Source organism: Megalops cyprinoides, chromosome 9 (assembly GCF_013368585.1).
Source record: "Megalops cyprinoides isolate fMegCyp1 chromosome 9, fMegCyp1.pri, whole genome shotgun sequence".
NCBI classification, from domain to species: domain Eukaryota; kingdom Metazoa; phylum Chordata; class Actinopteri; order Elopiformes; family Megalopidae; genus Megalops; species Megalops cyprinoides.
Genome location: NC_050591.1, coordinates 25,200,956 through 25,220,574, shown reverse-complemented (window position 1 = coordinate 25,220,574; position 19,619 = coordinate 25,200,956). Strand labels below are relative to the sequence as shown.

Genomic DNA, 19,619 nt, shown 5'->3' with positions numbered 1-19,619 from the left:
ATGGAGATTCTGATGCATTTGTGTCACGGATCTGTTTGTGGACATGAGCCTGTTTCAGATGGAGTAAGTGAGCCGCAGAGTGCTCAGTACAAGCCTGACCCCAAGCGCCTTGCCTAAGAGGGTTGTTTTATGCAGAGAGCTCAGTGTCTCCTCAGTGAAGCTGAGTGTCATAAGTCTTTAGCTGTTATAAAGTGCTCTACAACCACGTTAGCTGTACCTTGCCCCATGCGCTGTTCTAATTAGGTCACTCACACCTCTGACTCACAACTTTGATCTCTTTGCATGTGCTGCCCTTACCAGGGATACTGCATGTCAGCCACCTGAGGGCCCCTTGTGCTGTGCCAAGCACTTTCATTCCTTTCACATTCTATAGCTGTGAGCAGAATGGCAAGCTGCACTGCCTTATATCATGATTATGTAAGCAGCCTGCAGAGTGGAGTCTACTTATTGCAAAGTTAATATTCTCTAAAGGTGTATAGCGACTTACAGCATTTCTAGTGGAAAAAGAGGATAATGCTCAGGCCTGACTATGTGTGTGGTCTTGTTCAATGATGCTTGGTGATGCTGGGGTGTAGGATTAACAGCTGTTCTGTCCATTTTAGGGTTTTCTAGAGAAGTATGGGTATCTGCACCAGGAGGACCACAGACACAATTCAGCTGAAGTCACCTCAGCAGTCAGGTACAGTCAGCTGTAGTAAATCTCCTCAGTAAAATGTGAGATCTGTGATCTCTGAACTCTAATAGGAACACAGCAGGGGGATTCTTGGCTTGGGTTTTTGGGCTTGGTTTTTTTGGGCCATTATCACATGCTGTATGCCAGTAGACTCAACCACATTCTGTAACTCAAATGCAGGTCCCTGAATGGTGAAATGGAGTGAGGCTTGTTCTTCACAAGATCTACTCAATCCTCTTAACAATTAAGCAGAAAAATGTTAACTGTTACAAGAATTTAAATTCTTTTATCCATTATTTTAAACTATCTAATGCAGTACTATAGGGTTTATCCCATTTCCTAAGGGAGGTTTGCAGTAGTCCAGGTTCAGCTTTCCTCACTTTAGCCAAGGTTTTTGTGGAACCACCAGTCTCTCCCACTGCGATACTCCACATGGCTAGAGGGAGGATGCATAGAAAGAGACGTGTTGATTGTGATGTTTTGGATTGGTTATCAATTTTTGTTTGCACAGGTTTTCCATGAACAAACACTGCTTTAATAAAGGTCTTTGCTTTTCCTTGTATTTTGTCAATGCAACCGGGGAAATTTTTATAAATATTTCTTAGTTTTAATGCTGAAATTGTAAGAAAACGCAGCAAAACTACAATCATAGCCACCCCCCTCCACTTGCAGAAGGTGTACTGAACATTTCTATAATAGGCAAAAGCAATAAAAGAATGAATCAGAATATTTTTCTTGGCCAGAACAGTAATCTCAAGACTATGATTTATGGTGATGTTTACACTTGCCAAAATGCTGACCGATGGAAGTGATGCAGTTTGGCTGGGTCAGCTCCATTGCTGTGGTTTTTAGGGAGTTACAGAGATCTTAGCCCCCAGGGGTTTGGGTTGGATATGGGCAGACTATGGCATGATACCATGGGAACTCTCCCCTCTGTCAAGCACCACCAAGAACCTTCTGCTTCCCTCCTGTGAAAATCCTCTTTCCAGCTCCACCCATACAGTGGGACCATATCAATCTCTGAATGGATTTGCTGTAGCACGGTATGAATGATAGTTGCATAAGACAAAATGATTTGGGTGTACTGAATATATACAGTACCAGTCAAAAGTTTGGATACACCTACTGATAGAGGGGTTTTCCTTTATTTTTACTATTTTACACGTTTTAAAATGACAGTATAGACATAAAAACTATGAAATAACACAAATGGAATTGCACAGTGACTAAAAAGTTTTGATTTGTTTAACACTGTCTTATACTCTAGATCCTTCAAAGTAGCTCCAAATATTTTTTTTTAATTAATGCTTTTTTTAAAAAAAAAAGTCATATATTGGTGTCAACATAAGTATTTATATTTGTCTAAGAAACAAATTTCAAGCATTTAAGCATACATTTTCTAAATCAAAATGTCTTTGAATGCTTGTTTCTCATTATTTTAATCAGGTGTGTCCAAACTTTTGACTGGTACTGTATAACTCTCCCTAAAGCTGTGTGTCAGGCAGATGTGACTGGTGTGTCAGGCAGATGTGACTGGTGTGTCAGGCAGATGTGACTGTCATTTCTCAGGAAGTTCCAGTGGCTGTCGCACCTGCCCATCACGGGACGGCTGGACAGCTCCACACTGCAGCAGATGGCCGCTCCCAGGTGTGGGGTGAAGGACGGACGGAGCCACAACACCTGGGCCCAGAGGGTCCGAGCCATCGTCACCGGTGACCTGGCAGCTGGCAGCCACCACCGACGCAGCAAGCGCTACAGCCAGCCAGGTCAGGACAGAGGCGTAGCATTACATACATTACATTACATTCATTTAGCAAAATGCTCTTACCCAGAGTGACCTCCAGCACGATAGAGCATAAGTATATCCATTCATTTTGAATGAGCAACAGTGTCAGACCAGGCTAAAAACACTCCCAGACCAGTGAGTACGAACATAACACTATTCAGGCCCTAAGCCCAAAGCAATCAATCCCAGAGTTCAATACTATGTAGGAATGGAACAGCTGGAAAACAGCAGTGAACATATGTAGAGATTGAATAGGTACAGTGATGGGAGCCCTAAGCAATCAATCTCAGAGTTCAGTGCTCTCTGGGAATGGAACAGATGGAAAACAGCAGTGAAGACATGTAAAGATTGAATAGGTACAGTGATGGGAGGACAAGGACTTAACCACTCAGCCGTGTAATCTGGAGGCAAAATAAAAAGGCCAATAAATAAGTGTCCAATGACAGCAACATTTTTTTTCTGTGCAAATCAGTACCGGGCATCGTGCCGAGTGACCCTGAAGAGGGTGTTTCAACTTGTAAAAAACAATGACTAATAGCGTAAGAGGTGTAATTACTGAACACAGACTGTCTGAGGACATTCAATACTGCACCCCGAGGTCTCCTCCTGTAGGGTCTTTGCCAAGTAATGTTTATTGCTGTCTTGGATGATTCAGAGGTACATCTCTCAGAGCCAGTTACCACTCCGGGCCATTTTGCTAAACAGGACTGTCCGCAGTGATGGTAAATGGCTAAATGTACCTGTTACAACCCTTTTAAAACAATTACTATTTGCCTGATATACTTGCCATAATGCAAATAATTGTGAGTGGTAATCCATGTACTGCATGTTTAATTATTAGCCTTGTAGTGAGTTGTATAGTGAAGGCTGTACACGCCACTAGGCCGAAGGAAGGATTTGCTAACACTCCTGGAATGCAGCCATAATACTGTTTCCCAGCTTCAAGTCACCACCTGACATTTGCCTTCTGTTGTCTGTGTGTAAAACATATCTGGTGGCTAGTAGATATGAGGGGAGCTTTTGTCTGTAATGTCAGAATCATTTAACATTCTCCAGTTTCCTCTGTCCGGCTGGAACAGCAGTGAGTGGCACCATTCCTATCTAGGGGTGACTGTATGTAGATGTATGATGTAAGTATGTATGCGCTGATTTTGCATTTGAGTAGTTTAATGTTTTCTTATGAATTCCCGTGCAGCTCTGATGCAACAAACATGAACCTTACCATAATCAACACACAACAATACTTGCTCTTATCGCTGAAGAATTTCCCTTGCAGTTTAGGAACTTATAAATTCGGCCATGGTCCACGCTTTTTTTACAACAGCTACATTCCATCACCCTTGTCATAGATAAGCAGTGAGAGCTGTGTGGTCCATATGGCCAGGAGTGATGTGTGTGTGAACTTGCCCCTGAATGGTGTCTTTCTGTGGGTTGCAGGAATGGAGACAGGTTTACCTCAGTGACAAATGAACTGAGCAAATCTGGCCAGCAGAATGGACTGAGTCTTTAGTTGCAACACACTACATTCACTCAACCTTTAGCCTTTGTCTCAGCCTGAAATGTATGGTAAAATCCTGCTTGACTTGAAATTCTGAAGTGTTCTTTTTTAAGGGGAAAACCCAAACCCAACATTGTGCTTTTTCTGGATCAGTAACAATATCTGTGTTGGGTCTAGGGGACTTCCTGGAGTTTTAGATAGAGATTTTCCCCACATTCCTAGCTGAACTTCTAATTATTTCCATAAGGGAAGTTGTGGAATGCCTTCATCACTCAGCATAATGCTACTTTTGGGTCTTCCCTGTGGAAGCCCCTTTAGTCTTGCACAATGTTTAACACTAGATCATGGGAATCCCTCCTGCTTCGAGGAGTTGGGCAAACAAGGCATCCTCTGTATTGTGACTTTTATCATAGGGCACTCAGATAGCGTTGTGTCAAGTGAAGCCCTAGAGCCCCATCCACCTCAGTTACAGTTCCCACCATGCTGCCACTGTGGCTCAGAGCTGCTGCAAACCCATCTACAGGCTAAAGGGAGGCGCTAAACATCCCTGTCAATACCCCTGAGACACTCCCCCCTACCTCTTAGTCCTTGCTCCTGCTCATGGCTCTGGCTGTTAGTGTTTGGATTCAAATTGTCTCTGATCACTACCCAGCGTCTGCCCACTTCAGACATGACTTAATGGACATCTGATCTCCTCTGCCTTTGACAGCTGCTGTGTCTCAGACTCGGCTCCAGCACACCCTGCATAACGCATCTGCTTCCCGCTGCAGTTCTTTGTTTAGTGTCGTGCGGCTGAATTTGTTATAGGGATGTGTGGGTTGTTACACCATGTAATACTCTCTATGGAACTCTAGGGATTATAGTCTTTAAATAGGCTCTGCATGCAAGTTGCTTTTGACAGACGTGCGATTTTGATGTTTGAGAGGCATATAATTATGTCAGGCAACCACAGGTACATGTTAAAACAAATTGTTTACCAGCACAGCTGTGTTTACTGGAGTCTTCTTAGACGCTGTAGCCTATTATTTTGCCAGCCCCATCAAGGGAGCACCTGTGGTGTGCATCCATAATAAATTGAGGCTGGTTTCTTGTATAAAATAACCGTAAACTGCTGTAGCCTCCTCTGATATGAGATATGTGTGGTGTTAAGAAACTCCCTCAAGAACTCTGAGACATGTTATCCTCTCCTTGGTGGCATACAAATAATTCTGCATATTCTTTATTACAGGTATTGCATTAAAGTTTATGCCACATGGGGAAGTAATTTTTTGTTTTCTCTCTCCCTCTCTCTCTTTCGCCTGTGTATTTCTGTAGGTGAGAAGTGGTCCAAGCGTCACCTGACGTACAGAATCATGAACTGGCCACGTCACCTCTCCCAGGGGTCAGTGAAGCTGGCAGTGCGTGCTGCCTTCCAGCTGTGGAGCAACGTTTCTGCTCTGGTCTTCCAGGAGGTAACCCAAGGACCCACTGATATCCGGCTGGCCTTCTTTGACGGGGAGCACAATGATGGCACAGGGAACGCTTTTGATGGCCCAGGTAGAGACTAATGCAAAGGCCTGCATGACTCCCTGCTCATTAACCTCTTCCTTTATTAGACCATGTTTTTTATACATGTAGCACTAACAGAACAGTATGTTGTGGACTTTTAATTTTGTCTTTAATATGTCCTATAGGTTGTTGTGTTGGAGGACAATTATTCCTGCTATCAATATACATCTCAGCATGTACTGCCTCAATGGAGTACAGAGCAATTGGATGACCCTTGGCTGTCAATGGTTGCGAATGATTGGCTGATATCTTGTGTACCATGTCTCTACCTGCAGGGGGAGCCCTGGCGCATGCATTTTTCCCACGTCGAGGCGAGGCCCACTTTGACATTGCAGAGCGATGGACGCTGAACGGCCACAAGGGGCACAACCTGTTTATGGTGACGGCGCATGAGATCGGCCACACGCTGGGGCTGGAGCACTCGCCCGTTCGCCATGCCCTCATGTCGCCCTACTACAAGAAGCTGGGCAAGGCGCTGGTGCTGAGCTGGGACGACATCACCGCTGTGCAGATGCTTTATGGTAATGACCTCACCACGTCTGAGGATTCTGGGAAATATCCTGCAATTCACGCTCCTGCAGATGCTAGACACTGTAGTAAATCAGTGTAAGGACACTACTGCACAAAGTGGATAATGTTGCACTAAGCCACAAATATTATACATGGCATACAGGTAAGTGAGTATATATTTAACAAGGAACACAAAATGGTGAAACTAAAGGTACAAATGAAGTAATGGAATCACATAATTATGAGTTAAACTTGGAGTATGATGAAACTTCTTCGTATTAGATGTATTAGATTATAACTGTGCAGAGAAACACACGGTGAAATGTTTGCAAGTCATGTCTTGAGGCCCACAGAGTCAAAACATCACCGGGGGGAAAAAAAGAACAAGAAGAAGTCTGTGATGTGTCAAATCAAGGAATGTAACTGCCAGTGACAACTCTGACAGCAGCGCCTTGAAAAATTTTTTTGTCCCCAGTAGAACAAATGGGTAGCAGTTTGTTCACACATTCCAGACAGTAGGTAACACAGTCAAAAGCCAAAAGCCACATACTGTTTACCTTAAAATTTACCATAAAATTTTTGTGTATTATTGTGTTTGCAGTGGAGTAGTTTTACACCACATTACTTGTTGTTCGACATATAATATATAGTATTACATCTCAGTGCAGTACAGCCCTTAAGAACTGGGAAACAAATGATCCAGCACAGTGCAGAAATTAACAGTAAATTTTGGAAAAAGGTACTCAAACAGTGGCAGGAGAAGAGTTTTAGTAGGTTATCTATGGCATGGTCTTTAAAATCATGACATAGACCTTAAGACAGGGTGTATGTTTGAAATGGCAGTTAGTTGCTTCCAGTCTGAATGTGCAATGTGCAACTTTATAAACTTTATTAATAAGCTTGAAGAAATGTACATGAAAAAAAATCAGTAAGAGCCTTTCTCACAACAGCCAGAATGAAAGTGCTGGCTCAAGTGCCAAACCACTGTTGGGATGCAGAGACTCTTGGCTGTGAAGAGACATTAAGATAGGAGCGACATGTTGATCTTGGTGTAGACTTCTGGTACACTGACGTGAGAGTTCCTGACTTACACACACACAAACATGTCATTGCCATCTCTGCAGTGACTTTGTGTCTGTGGAACCACGGGATCTCTGTCCCAGCATTTTGGTGATGAGAGACTGTACGGAAAACCTCACACATTGCACCAATGCTGAGATGACTTGCCACATACAGTATCACAGTGGGAAAGCATTGTGCCGAGTGTCCGAGACAGCCAAAACGTAAGCGTCAGCAATCTTGAGCAATGAGTACCAGATGCCTGCCTGACCTGAGTGCCTCCTCTCCAGCTCGCTACCTTGTCAAACCCCCACAGCTCAGATGTGAATCATTCAGCTTTGCCTGTAAGACTGCAGCCCTCAAGCCAAAGAACACTAGAGCCCGAAGAGAAGCTCTCACAGCCAGAGCCAACGCTTTCGTTTTCGTCATGGACTCCCCTGTTTCTGTGCGCTCACACTGTGTAGCCCCCTACGGTGTCAAACACAAACACCCGCACGCAGTTACCAGCAATATGAGAATCCCACAGCCCGATTCCTGCTCCTCTCCCTGGGGATCCCGATTGTATCTGCTGCTAAGACAAATGTTTGCTCAGCCTTAGACAAACAAAGTGGGTGTGCAACATTTAAGCCTTATCAGAGGAAGCATTGTCCTGTCTGACGTAGTTCAGTGAATCATTTTTTTTCCTCACAGATTTATTTCCAAGCTATCTATTGATAGCTATATTTAGTTTAGTGGATTCTTGTGAGGGAATGGCAAAGTCTTTTTATAAAGCCAAATACCTAGGTGTGAAGTGGAGGTGAAATGAATTTGAATTTTTTCTCGTTTCAGACTTCCTGCACTGTCTTACCTTTGCTTGTTTAGAGTAATGGTCCACTGAGAATTCAATTGCTATATCAGTACTAACCACTCCATGTCCATTTAAGGATAAGCTCTGTTTATGTTTGTGCCACTGACTGTTGCAAATGCAACAATGATACTAGCCACTTAATGTCCATTTTAGGAGAAATATTTTTGTTCAATGGTTGTGTATAAGGTTGTTATCAGCAGTGTTGACTTCTAAATCCACAGTGATTTCTTACTGATCTCCCTCTTTACCTCTGAGAAGTAACAGTGAATCAGTGAACCAACTGGTAAAGACCATCACCATTCGGTTCTCATGCCATGGTATGATCCAGGTGGTCAAATATAGAAACTCATGAGATCGTTAATGTCCACACCAAGTCAATACTGTAGTTTATCATCTTATCCAAGAACACTATAGCATATTACCCTTACTCCCGCACAAGCACATTGGGTTCATTTGGGGTAAGAGTGCCTGTACTGGCCCACCATCACTTCTTCCAGCCACAATCTGGTTTTCCCAGCAGGTCTCCTATCCAAGTATTGTTACCAAGTTCAACCCCACAGAAGGCTACCGTACAAGAAAGCTGGCGATATGTTAAAATGTATAGCATACTTCTACAAACTCCTCCAAACCCAAGTGTTACTTATCATTGCTACTACCCTTTCCTTTTATGTGATTTCTTGTGTCCACAGGAAAGCCTGCTAGTGGTCAGTTGGTTCAGTTACCTGGCCAGGTATTCAGCTCTGCCCTGCGGGATTGGGAGATGACCGAGGGGGTAAAGCAGAATCCTACTGGCCAGCCTCAGTACTGCCAGGGCTTCTTTGATGCCATCACAATGGGTAGGACTGGCAGCCTTCTTCAGACATTCCCTAACACCAAGCTGTGTCATCACTGAAGAGGCAAACATTGTTAGGCCTTGACCTGTGTCACTATTGTGAATGAATACATTTTTAAATATTTTACTCATTCCTATTTTAATGTATTTATTTTGTGGGCCACGTACCATATACATATTACCATTTACATATGTTTACATAGAATACATGTATTTTCAAGTTTCAGGGTTTCAGAATATAATGTAAAGTGGCTAGCGCCCCCCGGTGTTTCCCAATACATTCCTTTTTTCTAAATTGCGGTTCTCAATGTGTCTCCTTTGCAGTTTCTTGCACATGTAATTGATGTTGGATTGAATCAAAACAGTAAATTGTTTCTGTGTAGCGGGATATTCTTAGCATTAATCTGGCCTGTTAAATATTTTGCATAGAAAGATAAAAGTGAAAACACATTTGCATCAGGAATTGTGATTGCATTAAATACAGTATACGTTGCTTTGGCATGACAAAAGGGCATTCCAGCTGTTGCATATTTGCAGGTCTACCTTTGAGGGGAGTGTAGCTTACTACAGTGCATGCGAAAAAAGGAATCCAGTCACCTTAGGGGGAGGATGACAAGGTGAAGAACAATGCCATCAGTACATGTGTTTGTTTTTCAGACCAGAACAACACAGTCCTGGTAATCCGGGGGGGTCTGTTCTGGACAGTGTCTAAGGGGGGTAATGTGAGTGCACCTCGTCCTCTCCAGTACCGCTGGCCACACCTCCCACTGGCTGTTGATGCGGCTGCTTTCTCCCCAGTGGACAGCAAGTTTTACTTTTTCAAAGGTACTGTGCACAATAATCAAAAGTCTCCATTTTATGGGTGCACGTACCCCACCTACATAATGTGTTACCACTGTATATGAAAGTTTTATCAAAAATATTGTGCTTAGTCTTTTAGCATCAAAGATAAAGCTTTTATATTAACATTTTAGTCTTTGTTGGTATCTAAACAGTGGAGTAAGGTGTTCCATGACCAGAATAACCTGTGCAGAAGATAGCAGTGTTGCTATAGTTGCTGTACTGTCTCTGTGCTAACTGTTAGGGTTGTTATGCTGAATTTTTTGGTCTGTTATGTTGAATGTTTCTCATGTTGAATGTTTCTTGTTGTGGTACAGACTGTGAAAACAAATTTCCCCACGGGACAATAAAGAATGAATCTGAATCTGAGAATACAGCTGCGGGAGGATTGCAGGCCATTGCTGTACTGTGGTGTGTTTCTGTGGAAAATCCTGTGAAGGGCCATTGAGGTTTCCTATGGCACCATCCCACAATGCCCTGCATCTCTCCTCACAGGCAGACAGGTGTGGCGATACTCGGGCAGCAGCCTGGATCCCAGCTTCCCGAAGAAGAGCAGCGAAATGGGCCTTCCCCGACACCCAGACTGCGCCTTCTTCTATGCCCCCCTCGGACATATGGTCCTGCTGAAGGGCTCACGCTACTTTGTGCTGAACTTGGGAGCCCTGCAGCTGGAGCCCTACTATCCACGCGGGCTGGCCGACTGGAAGGGGGTACCCCGCGGGACCAACGGTGCTCTGCGCTGGTCTGACGGTCGCTTCTACTTCTTCAGACAGCAGCACTTCTGGAGGTTTGACCCCAGGAAGGTGCGGGTGACCAGGGGTGGAAAGTGGGCCCAAGAGCTAGAGTGGACCGGTTGCCGGAGAACCCACGGGAGCAATGACATCCTCTGACCCCCAGGGGGAGCTTCGACTTTGAACAGAGGGGAGAGGAGACAGTATGTGCAATCTGACAGGCTGGGCCTCAGTGCTCAGACTGTCCTCACCAAATCCAGGGTGTGTGTTGTAATTTCTTAAGACTCAGTACCTCACAACAAGTGTTCAGATTCCTCAACAATCATACAAATGTGACTGCTATTCTGTGTTTTTCCACATATTTTTATTATTAATGGGAGCTGCACCAAAACATTGCCACATACAGTAGTTTTACTCAAGAATATTGCCCATGTTTAAGAAAACATTTCATATGATCCTTGGTTTTACACTGAATTAAGTTCTGTATCTCCTGCACTGGCAACGGTGACCTTAAAAAGCAAGTGATGTTACTCCTATAAAAGAAATGTGTTTAAAATATGGACTTGAGTAACATTTCTCATGAGTAACTTAAGTGTGTGTGTTCTAACTTTGTAAAAGATGTGTCAAATGCATTTTAAAATGCAAAAACACACCAAAACCATGCTACATGCAATGAAATTGGCAATAGGAAATAAGACTGAAACATTAGTTAATCTGGTGGAAATAGTTAAGATAAAGGGGCTAGCGGTGTTGCTAGTGGAGCCTCTGAAGATGGCAAAGAACAGCATCAACATCAGACATCAACCCTTGAACCAGTAGGTGAAAAGAGATTAGTGTTCCTGACTGCAAGCTGGATGACATAAAGCTTGTTGGTTTCCATCTATTTTGTGGACCCTGTTTTCTTCCTGTTATTTTTGGATTACTCTTGACAACATTGTGTAATTATACTAAAATGCTGTACACTTACTTGTCACAGATGTGTTAAATACCTCTGCGTTAGGTCCCAGGCCAGACCTGACATGACCATCCAAGTACACATCATTGGTTTCTCAAAGGATATATTCTGTCATCTCACATTTGGTAAATTTGTTGGGCTTAGACTGTGCATGTAAAACAACTGCCTCTAATGGCTCTTGATGCCTGGCCACACCCAGCTACATCCCAAACAGCCACAAGACATGATTTTTGTGCAACAAAATTCTTGTGTAATGTAGAACCATTTTTCTGCTCATTGGATCTACATATGTTGTGAAATATTTTTCAGGAACTATGAACCAAGACTATTACTGCCTGTAGCAAAGGGCGAGAGTCACCCCACCCGGCCTTGAACCCGGGTTTACAGGGTACCAAACATGTAACTTTGACCGCGACACCAAAGAGCCAGGCTCATTGGTATGGCAGTCAGAGTGCATACTCAACCGTAGTGACAGCACTCTGTCACATTGCCCTCCTTTTTGGGAAGCGCACCCATGCACTTCATGCACCAAGGCATCCCTCATTCATCCCCCACTGTACTTCTCCCATCCCAGGGTGCCCCACTCACCAGTGCTTCACCCATCTCTAGGGTCCCTCACACCGGGGTCAACCTAACCTGGGGGTCCCTCACACACTGGGCACGCCTCCGATGGCCTCACGGCAAGCCATCCCACTGCTGACACCACTTGTAGCAAAGGGCGAGAGCAGTCACCCCACCTGGCCTTGAACCCGGGTCTACAGGGTACCAAATATGCAACTTTGACCGGGATGCCAAAGAGCCAGGCTTGTTGGTATGGCAGTCAGAGTGCATACTCAACTGTAGTGACAGCACTGTCACACTGCCATCAAATACATTTTCTACACATGTCGTAATGTTTAGTAATGATCCGTTTTGCAAGATTCTGACATCCCATCTGTATAGTTCTCATCAGAATCCTTTTTTGAAAGAGTTTCACTTTAATTTGACAAGGAGGGTTGCATCAGGAAACATTTCATCCAACACCGATATGAATTGTAATTCTTAGTATTACAAATATATTTATAACTTCAACTCAGATAATCCTGATCAATTTTCTATTCCACACCCTTATAAAACAAAGATTATCATATGCTGCGCTATTACGCGATTTCTTTTCATCAGTACAACGATGCCCCCTAGTGTTTAAAATAATACACGCTATCTCCATGTAACCCATAGATTGATTTCTTATTACTTTCACCTGGCCGGGCGAATTAAAAATCTATAATATGACAACTCGAATCTTCGTACATTTTCAGAGAAGTCTTTTTATTTTTTCCAAGTCGTGGTTGACACACGTTGACCGAGGGTGTGGCATATTCCTAAATAAATGTGACACCTCTGCACCTCCTCTTGACCCTTTCTCCTCCCGTGTGGAAGGTAAATCAAGTAATTTTCCCACCATATTTCTCTGTGAAATGCGTCAAAGCTAACCAGTATAACTCATCATAGGGAGTTTCCCGTTAAAATTCTGACAACCAGCAAACCTGTTATTGAAACCGATTTATTTAAAGATCTAATCTCTCTCTTGTTTTATGATTGGGCTTTTCCGGAATGAAGATGTATTTTCACACAGGTTCAAAGGTCAGTTTGAAAATCTCGAAAACCTCGAAATACCTTTTTTTCCATAGGATTATGTACAGCCGGTTTCACCTCCCTCGAGAGACCGCTGCCAGTGAGAAACGTGCGCCCTCTCGCAACTGAAAATCCATCCCTGTTCCCTCTCCAAACTTCAGTGCGTTTTAACGCGCGCTTCAAGACATTCGAGACATTTAAATCCCTCCTGCCGAGGTGAGAGTCAAGCGCTCTGTTGTCACGCAGAATAGTCAAAGGAGAGCGTGTGAAAGGAATCTTGTGCGTGAGATTAGCTATATCTACTAGTTGACAGTATGTGGAACTCATTAACACCAGTTTTGCAACGAGAGCTTTAATTGCCGACAGTACATATATTCCTTAGCGCACTGTTGAGGGACGCTATCGATTTTTAAAGATAATTTACAGCGTGTTGTCATCGCTCAACTACCAACACTGGAGGAGGCAACTGTCGGACCACCAATGAGAATGACAAGATTCTTCTACCTTCTGTGCATCTGGATGTTTTCGCCCTGTCTGTCGAGCAGAACAGGGTTTCTTTACCAGTTTCCGGGGGTGACAGTGCAGCATATCAACTCTGAACAAAGCACGGGACCCCCGGTCAGCGCCAACACGTATCGCAGGTACGTATAGGCTCCGGAAGATGCACCTGAAGCGGTGCCACAAACGGTGCCTCGCTTGTCTCCACTTAATTTTATTCAAGATGTATTATTCTCTAATATAGTCGGAAATGAAAAGGAGGTTTAAAAGGCGTGTGTGGAGGGCAATTGTGGCTGTAACTCATTTAGTTCGGAAATAACTGGGACGAAAGTTTCCTTGAACGCACGTTTGTAGCTGTTTCTTCCACGCTTCGCATACATTTACAAAGCTATGTGCAGTCAACATATATTAGAGACTGAAGCTGTAGATGAATTTGTTAGGATGCCATTCGAAAGAGAACGTTGCCAACATTTAAGAACCCCATGCGCAGGCATCTGTGAGGGGGTGAGATCTGAGGATAAGGTCTTGTAGGGTGACGTTCGTGTGGTTGACACAGACTGATTCAGTGACTGTTCGTACAGATGGTTTAATGGATCCCAGAACCATGTACTACATTTATTCAGGTTTATTCAGAGTTTTTATTCTGTTAATTCAGGTGAGCTCGTCAAGGGCAAGGATAAATCTATAATTTACCATATTGCACTGCAGGGATTTGTCCTTCCTGAGTAAACCCAAAATTACCAACTGAAATCGCCCTTGCATTCTGGGATTTGTGTCATATCATTTGTTTCATCTGTGTGAAATAAGCTTCTGTTCTGCTCCAGCTCCTGCCCTCTTAACTCAGACCTAACATAACAATCAGAAAGACCACTTCAGAAGATGCCACCGACAGATGTAGCTGTAAAGTCAGGGACATTTAAGAATTTCAGAATGCTCAGAATGTTGTTGTTTATCTGGGCCTAGAGTAACCTTTAAATGCAATTTTTATTTATTTTCTTCTGTCACATCTAATTTTTAAAAATGATTATTCATATACTCAAGTTAGAACTACTTGTGTGCATCTCCACCCCAGTTAAAGTTTGCTTGTCCAGTCCTCACAAGCCTCATTAACCCAGTAGCTGCTGTACCTTAGTATCACACAAAATGCACATTGAACTGTAAACCTCCAGGAGATTAATTGATACCACATTCTCTCCTTTATGAGACTGCCGGTACTGCAATGGAAGTGGTCAGCTTGTGAATATCAATAGTGAAGTAATAGACTGGATAAATGGCTTGGACTTTTCTTTTCTAGCTTGTAATGGAGTTTCACATGACCAGTAATTGCAGTCAGTCAAACCAAGATAGTTTCCAGGGTTTATGCTGATTGTAGAGTGTCTCACCATAAAATAACAATATGTTGTCCAGCACATATGCACATATGAGTCATTTACATTGGAATCTGGGTCTATGAAATTCCACTAAAACCTTTTCAGTGATACGAAGCTGGAAGTGCAGCACTATTAAATATTGCAGCGCAGTGCTATTAAATATTACATCCCACACTGAAGAAACCAAACAAATCATGTGTTATCAATCAAAATCAGCCCGTCTGTGACACCCCACAGCCCCATGAGATGCTCAACCTCCCACAACACTTCTCTTATCTGCTGAGTTTCAAGGTCCTTCGTAGGGGTCTCAGCCACACGCTGAATCCCACTTCACATGCAGATCACACCGGAATGTGTGGAATTTGGCACCAGGAAAAAAAGCTTAGCTTTAGGTCTTTTGAAGATCTCATGAAACAAGTCCTTTGGATGGCTCCCTGTTTACCAAATCTTTACTGAACAACTATGCATGCAGCAGTCAAGCAGACAAGGTCTGTAAAATTCAGCATCAGCACCCTAAACTAGGCTGTGGAGCATGGGTTACTGGGTTGCCATAAAACCATACTTTTTCCATTGCAAGGGAAAGGTCTAATAAATGTGTCATGATGATCATAAGTGCTATGGTTTGACCGAGTCCCTGGAAACTTCATGTTGGTGTAGACAGCCACGTTAACTTATCGATGAAAGGTTCATTGAGAAATATACCATTGAATGATGACCTATCAACTAAATCAAACACCGATATTATGAAGCAATATGACAACTGCTGGATGGAGAAAAAAAAAAGTTAGAGAGCCCAAAAGAAGTGGCACAATAATTTGAAGGGTCCTCACACATATGATCCCATTAAAGTTGAGGGTAAGGTGAGACACAAACACCATGTGTCCCCAATGCATCATGAGGAAGTGAAGGATGACTGTTGATATAATGTGCCTCCTTGTGGTCATTTCTGGCAGGAACTGGTGTCAGTACACGGTGTCGAAGATCGTCTCCTGCCAGGTGCACAATGGAACAGAGACGTTGGTGCAGAGGATGTTTCAGAGCTGCCGCTGGCCCGGGCCATGCTCCAACCTCATCAGGTACACAGAGGCACTGACCCCCATCACTTCCCCTTCTCCACACCTCTACCCCCATCACTGAGACACTCTGTCACCGCCCAAACATGATGTGAAAAAAGAAGTCACCTTTGCATTTCCATTAAAATGAGAAGGGGGCATTTGGGGTTCTCGGGACTTTCCCAATAGGTGTAACGCTTAAAGCTCAGTTTTTCTGGTGCTGTTTTTTGAATTCATTGTCACCATACTGGTTGCAGATTGCATGATGCATACCTGTTGCTGTTGGGCATATTGTTGTTTGATTTCTGGAAAATTTGCCTTTGACTTGTAATATGAATGAATATGTTCAAAGGTTATGTGGAAAATTTACATGACTTGAAATTATTGTGATTTAGCAGACACTCTCCTCCAGACAAATAGTGTCAGTTACAATTTTACATGCTATCCATTTCAATAGCTGGATATTTACAGAGGTAATTGTGGGTTAAGTACCTTGATCAAGGGTACAACAGCAGTGGCCCAGCTCAGCTGGTTATGAGCCCTACTCCTTACCACTACATCACACTGCAGCCCAAATTTCTGGAATAATCTTAAAGTTTCAGTCCAGATTCACAAAGAACATATTGGAGACACCTGGAGACATTAGAGTGTTTCATAGCAAGAATGACTACTTGAGTTCATGGGAGTGAGGAAGTAGCTAGTTGGAAAATGACTTCAGAGGGTAGAATGGCGCAAACTTCAAAGCATGTCTGTCTCCTGCCAAACTTCAGGCCACATCTCTGATAAGACCTGCATCCTACACCCTGAATTTATGGTCATTTCCAGTAAAATCACAGGGGGAGTAAGAGCTGGGAAAGCTGAGTGTTTAAACGAACACTTGTTTCTCCTTCAAGTCACAGTTTAATGACAATCCCAATGAGACACATTACGGGACCAAATATGCTATAGTGACCGCAGCCTTATTTCAAGGGTTTGGAGTGCAGATTTCCTCTAGGTCCACCCAAATGGATTCATTTTCTGCAGACATCCAACACCCTCTGTTCCATTCACACAGATATGCATCTTCCACTCTTGCAGCGTGTCCTCATTTGTCAAGTATGGAGATGTAAGCCCTGCAGTTTTATTTTCATTTAACAGGTTCAGGTATGCCTCCTTTGGGTACACATCGATGAGGAAAACGACATTTGAAAAGACCCGACATTTTTTTTCTTTGCATACTCATTTAACATTGATATGTTAGATCTTTAATGTCTCTGTAAGAAAGGACTCTAGAGCAAAAACAGCTATATTATAGTCCAGATTTTATTAATATGAAACAATCTAGGGATGGCCAATTGGTTTTATCATTTTCTGGTCCATGGTCTAGACCACTAGCAGGCAGTACTAGGTAATTTCCTAGTTTTATCTTAACTTCAAGCAGCGTTTCTAACAACAAAGAATGTTGAAGTTACACATGATTGCAAGTGTGGTCCACACTATCTTCCACATTTTTATGCATGTGAGGGCTGTGGAGAGAAAATGCATTTTATTGTTGTCAAAATGCACATATTTTGTTTTTAGCTAGCGCAACCAAGTTCTAAGCAAAAGGAGACAAACCAGCTATTGTTACTTTGCATAACTTTCTTGAACTGTGGATCAGGACAGTGTAGGATTACAGGCAGGGGAAAGTATCAGATGGAAATATTAGCCTGTATTTGCTGTGTGTGTATTACAGTATATTCATAATTGATCATAGAATGTATTTGGGAAACCATGACTTTGTTTTGAGGCTATACTGTGATTTATTTTGTTTTTGTATATAATTGCTATTTCATTTAAAATGGATTGTTCCTTCCAATGAGATTCTGCAAGTGTGTTTCAGTTGGCAATTGTCTGTCAGTTTTTGGCAGTAGGTGGATGTGAATACAGCAAGGTAGACCGAGCTAATTGATTTCTGAACCAGTTTTTTGTTGTCTTTTATGTATTTATAGTTCTGTGTTTTCTAGTTTGTTCCTTTGTATATAGTCAGCTAAGTGGGCTAGTATAATTAATACGTCACTCTGGTTGCACTAATATATCCCTTCCTGTTCCTTCATTGCAAAAATCTACTGCATGGACCATCCATGTAGCACTGCCCGTGTGTAATGCTGCTCATGTGTAATGTGGCCCCATGTGTAATGTTGCCCTCTGTGTCAGTTACAGGACCATTGTCAGGCCCACCTTCAGGGTGGCCTACCGGCAGGTGACAGCGCTGGAGTGGCGGTGCTGTCCCGGGTTCCTTGGTGACAACTGCAGTGAGGGTAAGCACAGGACTGACAGGAATCAGTTAAGATACACACACACACACACACACACACACAATTCCAAAAACAATAGTAATTATAATAATGATAATAACTCTGCTTTTCACCATAATATTGGGTTTGTCCTCACAAGCCACTGCATGAAAACATTCCAGAGGTACATGCAATGGTCCTTTCCAAACTTATTCTGTTGGCCAGAGGCTTATTTGTGTGGGTCATCTGCTAAATCCTGGATGTGGGCTGACTGAGGGAAAAGGTCTAGGGATTGAATGTTGTGTTGCAATCCCAGAAGCCATTCCTAGAAGAAACATATTTACTTATTTACATATTTACTTGTCCTGTTCTAAAATAAACTACATTCCTAGATAGTATAACATCAATTCCCTCCGCACCACATTCATACAAGGCGATGGGCAAAGAGGAAGCTGTTTTTCTTAACTGGCACTGTCATAGCTAATAAAACATGTAACTCACAAATCTTTCACAGACATTTTAAAGGAACATCCAATAGCACTTACTTAACTCTCCTGTCATGTCAACGTCTTCTGAAATTGTAAAAGTTTGCTTCCACTTGTGTTTGGAGTATTTTGTAAAGGTACATTTATCAGTTCTGTCTCAGGTTCAACCAATGACCAGTTTGGCTTTGTATAATAAGTAGTTGCCAAAATCAGGAAATGATAACAGTTTGCCATTGGCAGTAGTGCATTAAAACAACTGCCAAATTATTTTTTTGCAATTTCTACAAATGCAACATTGTGACAATTCTGGGTTTTAAATAATGGTAATTTATTCACTCTTAGCACTTGTCTTACATGTGGACGGTCCAGGTATCCAAGTCTCTCTATGGAAACAGAGGAACCACAGTGTTGTTCTGCCGAGAACACAGAATTTGGAAGGCATGTTCATATCAAAACCAAGACACAGCACAAAACCAAGAGTCCAGATTTTTCTATTAAAGGATGAAGATAGAGTGACATGGACGAAGGAAAATTGAATATTGGGTTCCCCAGACTTGTGTTTATTTAAACGAAAATGTTTTGCCATTGTGGGCTGTAGTGTGAGCACAACTGAGGTTTATCTCAGGACCAACAAATTTATGTTGCCTTGCATCCAGATGAAGCCTACGCACATTCTTCAGCCATTCACTCACAGTGGACAAAAGTTGTGTGCCACCAAGATATCTTATGAGGTGGGCACAATGGAATTCTTGTTGCTCACAGGAACATGGCATGATGCACTACCTGTTTTACACTAGCATCTGACCGATCACAGGTGAGTTGGCAAGGTGACTGCAGATGATTTTTTTCCAAGCAGGACTGGTGGTGGTCATTCCCTTCCCTCTCATCACTAAACTAACAAAACTGCAGACAGTTCAGTTTATAAATAGGTAATGTTACAATGTTATCAAATGGTATAATCATTTCATTCGTGTTACTTTTACGGATGTCCTGTTCTGGACACACACGCACACACACGCGCACACACAAACACACACACAGAGGGTATCTCGATGATGCAGACTCA

At 42.8% G+C, this 19,619-nt stretch overlaps 2 protein-coding genes across 4 annotated transcripts in view; both read left to right on the top strand.

Annotated features, from left to right (window-relative positions):
* LOC118783690 (matrix metalloproteinase-28-like) lies at nt 1–10,810 on the top strand. The gene is made up of 8 exons (XM_036537642.1): nt 1–63; nt 603–679; nt 2,243–2,439; nt 5,272–5,493; nt 5,781–6,026; nt 8,611–8,757; nt 9,411–9,578; nt 10,089–10,810. The coding sequence occupies exons 1-8, from the start codon at nt 1–3 to the stop codon at nt 10,481–10,483; spliced, it is 1,515 nt and encodes a 504-aa protein (XP_036393535.1). The 3' UTR covers nt 10,484–10,810.
* A 2,490-nt stretch (nt 10,811–13,300) lies between these two features.
* LOC118783257 (collagen alpha-1(XXVI) chain-like) overlaps nt 13,301–19,619 on the top strand; it is a 33,844-nt gene continuing 27,525 nt past the window's right edge. For 2 of the 3 annotated variants that reach the window (XM_036537023.1, XM_036537022.1), the window contains exons 1-3: nt 13,301–13,534; nt 15,715–15,837; nt 17,989–18,092. In XM_036537023.1, the coding sequence (XP_036392916.1) occupies nt 13,374–13,534; nt 15,715–15,837; nt 17,989–18,092 (388 nt within the window). In that variant the 5' untranslated portion in view covers nt 13,301–13,373. The remainder of the gene's footprint in view (nt 13,535–15,714; nt 15,838–17,988; nt 18,093–19,619) is intronic. The other variant, XM_036537024.1, reaches the window with a different exon arrangement.

Coding starts and splice junctions, on each gene's coding strand:
- LOC118783690 (XM_036537642.1), top strand. CDS start 1: ATGGAGATTCTGATGCATTTGTGTCACGGATCTGTTTGTGGACATGAG. Junction 64..602: donor ATGAGCCTGTTTCAGATGGA/GTAAGTGAGCCG, acceptor TGTCCATTTTAG/GGTTTTCTAGAGAAGTATGG. Junction 6,027..8,610: donor CGCTGTGCAGATGCTTTATG/GTAATGACCTCA, acceptor TTGTGTCCACAG/GAAAGCCTGCTAGTGGTCAG.